This window comes from Microtus ochrogaster, linkage group LG2 (genome assembly GCF_000317375.1).
Source record: "Microtus ochrogaster isolate Prairie Vole_2 linkage group LG2, MicOch1.0, whole genome shotgun sequence".
Lineage (NCBI taxonomy): Eukaryota > Metazoa > Chordata > Mammalia > Rodentia > Cricetidae > Microtus > Microtus ochrogaster.
In genome coordinates this window covers 4,523,520-4,531,699 of record NC_022028.1, presented here as the reverse complement: position 1 = coordinate 4,531,699, position 8,180 = coordinate 4,523,520, and the positions used below count along the sequence as shown (strand labels likewise).

The window sequence follows — 8,180 nt, the reverse complement described above, 5'->3', positions numbered from 1 at the left end:
TTTTCTGAGGAGAGCTGGAGTTTTCCTTTGAGAACTGGAGCAACGAGGACGTATGAATGACCCGCTCGCCGGGCTCGAGCCCGGGCGGGCCGTGTGCTCTCCGCGCGGGGTCCGGGGTGGGCCGCCCGTGGATACCGGCGCTCCGGATCCCGCTCTGTCGAAGACCGACAGGGACCTCTCAGCGACAGGTGGGGACGTGAGATCGCGGACGCGAGAGAATTTGGATTGCCAGTCGTCCTGGGTCAGAGAAAAAGTGCTCTTTCTTCTGAACCCCGAGAGGTGGTTGGGAACACAAGCGGACCCTGCTTGCGCAGAGCTGGTGGATAGCGAGGCCTTCCGTCCGAGGATTGAAGACCACCGCGATTCGGAACGGGAACCGAAGCTTTCCCGCAGGCGCATTGCCACGGTCCCCGGAGCCCAGCCTCGGAACCCAGCAGCCACCCCTAGGTCCGTGTTGGTGCGGGTCGTGGATTACCATGAGACACAGGAGGTGCAGCGGACTGAGTGGACCAAGGGTCAGATGACTACGAGGACCAAGGAGCGCTCTGTAACCGCCGTCACCTTTCGCACCCAGAGTGATTGACATCGTTTGTGCGGCACTGGGGCGAGAGCAGAACCTGGATGTACCCTGCGTTGCTACGGGAGCATAATTCGTCGCCAAAGATCCGAACCCGAGAAATGTTCCAGGGCTAGGGATGCGAGGAAACGGCTCGAAGAACCAACTCTCAGCAGTTTTAGACATCCTCTGTGGCGTCAGTGTCTGACAGTCCTTTAAGAGAATAAAAGGTATTTTTACATTGGTGGAACGTGGGAGTTCGAAAGCACAAAACCTTAGTTAATTCACTTGACGTTTTTTGGAAACAACTCATATTGTTTGTCTGCATCTCCTTCCTGTTAAGCACCCAAAAGCACAAGTGATGTTTGCGGTCTGCTCTCTAGGATGTGTGTGGTGTGTGGGGCGGGTGCAGAGAGACTTGCTTCAAAAGCCTTAAGAACATTGTTGTTTGTTTGTTTGTTTAATATATAGAAAAAAAAATAAAACGAATCAGGAAGTGAAGCAAAATGTTTCTAGGTACTCTATTCACTAGTATGCAATTTCCTCTCTGGTCCTTCGTATTTCCGTCTTGAGGAGAAAAGGAGCAAGGAAAAGAAAGACTGGGGTGGGAGGGTGTTTTTTCTGTGTGGAGGGGATTGGCCTGAGAACAGGCCTTTATCCCAGAGGGCATCTAACCCGAGTTACTGTTTATTAAGTGAGGTAGACATTCTGGATGCAGTATGTCATAAACGGTTGTATGCTTTATTCTTTTTCGCTTGTTTTTTTTAATTAAATCTATTTATTTATTTTACATCTCAACCAGTTTCCCCTCCCTCCTTAACTCCCATTCCCCACTCCACCCCTAATCTGCTCCTCTGTTTTTCTCTTCAGAGAGAAACATGCCTTATTCTTATCCAGACACCCACACTTTTTAACTACTAAGATCTGTAGTTAAGACTGAACTGACAAGAACTCTGCTGGGTTTAAGTTGTATTATCTTCAGTCAGATGTATGTGCCTGCGAGTGTTGGTAGGTGCCTGGAGGCCAGAGCTCCTTGCGGCTGGAGCTACAGAAAATTGGGAATTGGGGAAACAAGTGTTTGGTATCAAATTTGGTCCTCTGCAAGAGCAGTCTGGACTCTTGACCACTGAGCCCTCTCTCCAAACTCTACCCTGCGTTTAAAATGATTGAAGGCTAACACTTGTTTTAAGTGGATTCCCTTTGTCATTAGACACCAGCATTACAAAAAAAAAAAAACCTTCATTATCTTATTTATGTGAGTGTTTTGCTTGTACGTCCACGTGTGCACCGCTAATGTGCCCACAGCTCTCAGAACTCAGAATTGGATCCCCTGGAATTGGAGTTAGGGATGGTTGTGAACAATGGTGTGGGTGCTGGGTATTGAACCTCGGTCCTTTGCCAGAGCAGCAAGTACTTGTATCCAGGGAACCATCTCTCCAGTCCCATGTCATTATTAACTCTTTAGTACTGGGACCTAGTTTGGAACTCTGAGGAGCAAAACAAAGCTCTGAGAGAGAGGTGAGGGCTCCACTGGCTCCTATGGGAGGGGTATTTGGTAACAGGTAACAAAGGAGAGAGGCTCTGCTTTGGGGGGGAAGCTGGGGGAAGCTGGAACAGCTGCTCTTACCTAGTCCTTTCGTCTGTCTTCAGTCCCAGCTTGATTTGCGTTCAAGCAATCATCTGGTCCACCATTTACCTTCTGCCTGGCCAGACAGCATCCTTCTTTAAACAGAAGAGCTAAGTTTGCCCTAGAGGTCAATAGCTTGTGTCTTCATGTGCTTACTAAGTAGACAAGAAATGTGGTTATCTGCCTCCTAAATATTCGTGGATGACGCTGACTACATCTTTCTTCTAGAGATTCAATTATGTCCAAGCAGGAGAATTTGAATTCTAGGCCAGTTTGTGTTGCGTATGGAGACCCTGTCTCAAAAGTGGATCCATCTGAGGGTGCCATGGGTTTCTAACACAGATTTAGGAAAAGTATGAGAGTCATTTTTATCCCTGCATCTTGCAAGGCTGGCTGGAGATTCACCACTAGCAGTTTTCAGGCCTGAGAGAGCTTCCCTGAGGAAGGACATTAGTGCTTGAACTCATCCACAGATCTATAGAGTAGTTGAAAATGTGATGTTGATCTCCCAGTAACTTCTCCTTTTGCAGAAATTCTTCCTGATCTCTTTGTAAGGTTAATCATGCAAGTGGCCTCTCTGCCCGTATGAGATTGGTTCTACATGATTAAGCATTGAATGGAGACAAGAAAAACAACTATCTTTTGCAATGACCCAATAGAGTAGCATCCTTCAGCTATCAGAAGGCAGGCTCTGGAGTTTTGTGGCTCATGCCAACCCTTTGTTAACTAGTAAACCTTGGGCAAGGTGCCTAATCTTTATGTCTTTACTTGTTAAGTGGGGAGAGGAAATGGTGAGCTTTTGGAGTGGGATTTAGTTAAGATACTTAGAATACGGCCTGGCATGTAATAACCACTCAGCACTGACTCCTAGGATTCCTAGTGTGGTCATCATTCAACCCATTTTTTTTCCCTTAACCAGGATTCAGCTTTTTATTTAATTATGTAGTGTAGAAATCAAAAACAAAACAAGCAACAGCAAAACAAATAAAGAAAATGAACTAGAGGTTTTTAGCTTTTTCCATCTTTAATGGATCCGCACACCCGTTCACCAAAGTCCTTAGAAACGATTTCTACACCATGTGGGAGTCCTCAGCTAAGACTAGAGGAAGGACTACAGTCACTATGCTGAATGAATAGAGGGGCTGAAAGCTTGCATTGCCTCCCTGGTAGTTGAAGCTTAGACGGGGTCTTGCTATGTAGTCTTGGTTGGCCTGGGACTCTTTATATATATCAGAAAGGCCTCAGATCTGCCTGCCTTCCGAGTGCTGGGATTAAAGGCATGCGCCATCACGCCCCATATTGGAAAATAATTTTAAAACTACTTTTCTACCTGACCCCTCCCCCCAGTTAGCTTTCTGCAGCATGTTTACAGGTTTTAAATAGATATCACATTGAAAGCGAAAAGTAGTTGCTCAACTGTCTTGGTTTGCCTTACAGGTGAAGAACAAGAACACTTTCCATTTCACAAGAGTCTTTGGAAGAGCATCTGAACTTGTCCTCAGTACCAAGGATTGTCTCAGGATGACCAGGTCTTGGCATCTCTCAGGATGACTGGATCTTGGCTCTTTGACTTAACCTCTACCTCACAGAAAACTGAGTTTGTCTGACATTGTCCTTGTTGGATAAACTGCACCAAAGACTTCCAGAGGCCCATCTGAACACAATAGACTGCGACAAATATCAGAGTAACATAACCGCCATGATCAGGCCAGTGCCTACCTCTGTTTTTTTTTAAATTAATATATATTTTTATTTTGAGACAGTGTCTAGCTGTGTATCCCAGACTTACTTTGAACGTGATGGCTCGCCTGTGATGACTGAACTGGAGATGGTCCTTAGCCTCCTACATCATGGGATGACAGTGTGTCCCAGATTCTCGGGCTGCCACCTCTCTTTAATCTCCTTTTCCATACCTGTCATTACACATGCTATCCGTTGTATTTGACTTGCTTGTTGTATTGAGGAGCCTTACCAGGTCTTGATATTAAAACTCACTGTGATTCTTTTTTTTCTAAAATTTTTAAATTTTAAATTTATTTTGTGTATGAGTGTTTGCTGCATGCGTATATGTTTATTGTGTCTACCAGCTGACCACAGAGAGCAAAAAAAGGTGTTAGATTCCCTAACCCTGGAGTATAGGTGGTTGTAAGCCTTCATGCAGGTAACAGAAACTTAACCCAGAAAGAGTTCTTAACCGCTGAGACATTTGTTCAAGACTGAAAATGACCCTTAAAAGAAGAAAGAAAAAGTTTAATTTTCAAAATAGATTGTTGGGGCCCAATGTGGTAGCATAAGCCTTTAATTACGGCAATCTGGAGGCCTACAGAAAAGAAGAAAGAAGAAAAAAGAAAGGAGAAAGAAAATGAGAAAAAGTTTGCTCATCTAGAAACAAATTAAGAAAGTATTATGAAGTTTACAAAGATAGATTAAAAGACAACCAAAATTACCCCATGATCCTACATCTCTTAATATTTAATATCACATAAATATGGCTTTGTTTTAATTTTCTTTTTATGTGTATGCTTAGGTTGACACAAAATATACAGGTCTCACTTCAAAGGGAGTAAAAGATAGTTCATTCTAAAACCAAACATGGGTGACCATGGCCAAGGAACTCAGTGATTCAGATTATGCCAAAATCCACGTGTCTATGTGGTTTCATGACATTTTTATAGTATCAGAACAATGGAATAGTTCATAAATCCGCAGACTTTTTAAATATACTGGTAGAAACTTCTGGCAAGTGGGTACAGCAAAGTGAGAAATTTCTGTTGTAGCTCCCAGATGCAATCTGATGTCATTATTAAAGCCTTTGGGCTGGTCTACACACTGCAAAGATGTTAGATCACACATAGAGATGGGCTTACATAACCCAAGATACAATGGGTCTTGGTCTGCAACATTCAAACTCTCTATAACCATTCAAGCTACAATCAATTAATTAGTTTATCAGCAAAGCATGGCTGTTGTGTACTAGCTTCAGTTAATGCGTACTTATGCATTTATTTTATTGTAAGGATAAATTATAAAAAATAATCCTGGTGTAACCCCTTTGTATTTTCTGAGTAATGCTTTTACATAGGTCTCCTTCTTAGTTAGCTGGGTAGTGTGAGAAGAAAGGAAGCTTTTCCTCCACGGGGTCCCTTTTTGTCATAGCATGTTATCACAGCAGCAGAAAGGAGCCGGAAAGATAAGCTATCCTACAGGCTGCTGTCACTGGGGATCTGGCCCAAGGGGCTCCCCAAAAAGAAAAGAGCGGAGTCCCTTCTCCCTCCACTCTTGCTGCACTGCTGAGTCAGAGCAAGCATGCTTGTCTGCAAAGAACCCTGGGTGATTCACATTCAAGGTTCACAAGCGTTGTCCTACCCCTCAGGTTAATGTCAGCACAGTCAGTTACCACAATTAAGAACTTTATTTTTTAAAAAATTATAATTTATTGTTAACAATGCCCCAGCAATAACAATCTGTTGGATTATGGAACTAGACTTTATAAAAGGGTATACAATGCAGTTTATCAGGGATTGGTAACCTGGAAAAAATATGTGTCTTCTTAAACAGCCGTATTTTTCTATAATTGTCCCTAATGAAGTATTGATTGATTATTGGATCTCTTAACTGAGAACGAGTTTTTCATTTTCAAAGAATGTGAAACGGTTTATTGCCAGATGCCCCTTAGGGGAGGAAGGGCAGGAAGTCATTAAAGACAGGACGGTTTCAGACCTCTGCAGCTGAGTCACAGCTTGTCAGTCATTCGTGGCGAGTTATGAGGGAGTGTGGCAAAGGTGGGGCTTGAATTTCAATCAGTTGATTCAGGTAGGAAAACAGGGTTGGGACTCTGGAACACCCTGAAATCTCTCTAGCCACCCAGCACTTTGCTCTTTAATTCGAAAGGGTAGCTCTTTATGGATTTATTTCTCTAAATAATCTCATAAATGGTGATAAGGAAAGGAAAAGTTCAGATTACTTGGGGCAGCAAAAGGAGGTGTGTTCAGGGTACAGGCACTGCGCCAGCCAATAGTTCCCGGTAGAATAAGGACAGTTATGCTCAGAACAAGGAAGTGAATTTAAAAATCATAACCTGACTTCTCAGCTTAAGAGAGAGTACAAGAGAGCTGGAGAGAGGATTGTTCAGTAGCTGAGATCTGAGTTTGGTTCCCTGTATCCACGGTGGGCATCTCATAGGCACGTGGAACCTTCTGGCCTCGCGCGCACTAGTACACGTGAGACATACAATCACACACATGCACGTAAATGAAACTTAAAGTCTTAACAGAACAGAGCTTGTAATAATGTTAAGGTAAGCGGACTAGGCCATTTCTTTGAAATGGAGTCATTGGGAAAGAGAGGATCCCTAATTATCTTCGCCTGTGTGGTGTGGGAAAACAGAAGACTACCTCCCCAAATTATTAGTTAACAGACACAAATGGTCTAATCACATTGAACAGCTGTCTCCAAAATCCTTCAGTACATTCTCACCTAGTTTAGAAACTCTCCTACCATCGGTCTCAGAGAAATTCAGTTTGTTCTCTCTTCCCTACCATAAAAATCTCCAAGAAAGTCTTTTTCTCTTTGAATCTGTCTGGGCAAATTTTCCTTAACAGTGAAGAGGAAACAGAGAAAGGGGAAGGCTTGAGATATACCTCTGGCATCAAGAATTTGGTGGTGGTGGCGGGGTGGGGCAGAAGTCTAGAAGGACAACATCTCTTAGGATGGGTTTAGATCAGGGAGGGCCTGAGTGACCAGGTGGGCACATCAGAAAGCTGGCCAGTTATTGAGTAACCCTGCCATTATGGACAGATGGCAGCCGAGGCTGAGTGACATTCTTCTAGCACTGCAGTAATTCTCTAAGATTAAATTTAATGGAAGCTACTTAGTGCCGGCCATATAATGAACACTCAAATCAGCTATCATTATCATAATAACAATCAGCCATGGTGGTCAGGTTTACATCTCTCTTCATTCTAATCAACTGCATTTTTAAAAATTTATTTAATTATCTATCTATCTATTTATTTTTGTATTATTTTGTTTGTTTATCTCGGGTGGGTGGTAATGTGTACTTAAAAACAGGTGTTCTTGAACAACTCCGGAACCCCTTGAGTTGGAGTTATGGGCAGTTGTAAGCCATCCAACAAAGATATGGGAACTGAGTTCAGGTCCACAACAAGAGTAGTAGTCTCTGTCCTTAAACACCGAGCAATCCTGCCAGCACCTATGCTGTGCTTTTCTAAGGACAAAAAGCAAAATACTTGAAGCAGTATTTTCTGCAGCAATTCTTTTCTATCTGCTTTCAAATATCTCCATATAAGATCTAGCCACTGACACATGGATTCAACCTCAGGCTGGGGACGGGATTTGACAGAATGCTTGCCTGACATGTCTGAGACCCTGAACTTGATCCTTAGTACATCTGCCAATTCTAGCACATAAATAACCATAGATTCAGCCTTTTACTAATCTCGAACTTTGTATGTGTTGGAGATTGAACCTAAGACCTTGTATATATAAAACATGTTGCCGGCTATAAAGTAACATGCCAGTCCTCTTCGGTTACAAAGGAGTATGAGGATTCTGGGAGTTAGAAAGATTTTTGTCGCAGAATAATAACAAGGCTGCAAAATAATTAAGGCTGGGCTGGACTTAATGCTGACCCAGATCCTAGAAGTTACAAGGATTCAGGTGTCACAATCTCCTCATTCCAATGTGTAGGAAAATTACAACGGCATAAATGAAATAATGTTATAATAAAATTCTGCTTGGGGATTGTGTTGCAGGAGAAGAAAGGATTCAGCAGTGCATATTCACGGTTGGCCCGAGGTTTAACCAATGGGGATGGAAGATTGTCCTGAGAAGTCAACAGAGGGATTCAAGATAATGACAAATGAGACTGAGGGTTCATCTGGTTTTCAGTATCACCGTATGTTTAGTGATAAACACTTCTGTTGTTAAGAAGTGACTGATCTGATTTTTATTTTTTAAAAAATCTAAATAAACTTT

General features: G+C 42.8%; 1 protein-coding gene across 1 annotated transcript; it reads left to right on the top strand.

Moving 5' to 3' along the window:
- On the top strand, positions 1-3,685 carry LG2H6orf141 (linkage group 2 C6orf141 homolog). Its single transcript, XM_005359849.2, has 2 exons — positions 1-786; positions 3,621-3,685. Exon 1 carries the CDS (start codon positions 53-55, stop codon positions 581-583), a length of 531 nt encoding a protein of 176 aa, XP_005359906.1. The 5' UTR covers positions 1-52; the 3' UTR covers positions 584-786; positions 3,621-3,685.
- Positions 3,686-8,180: the final 4,495 nt, after the last annotated feature.

Excerpts from the sequence above, each read along its gene's own strand:
- LG2H6orf141 (XM_005359849.2), top strand. The coding sequence starts at position 53 with ATGAATGACCCGCTCGCCGGGCTCGAGCCCGGGCGGGCCGTGTGCTCT.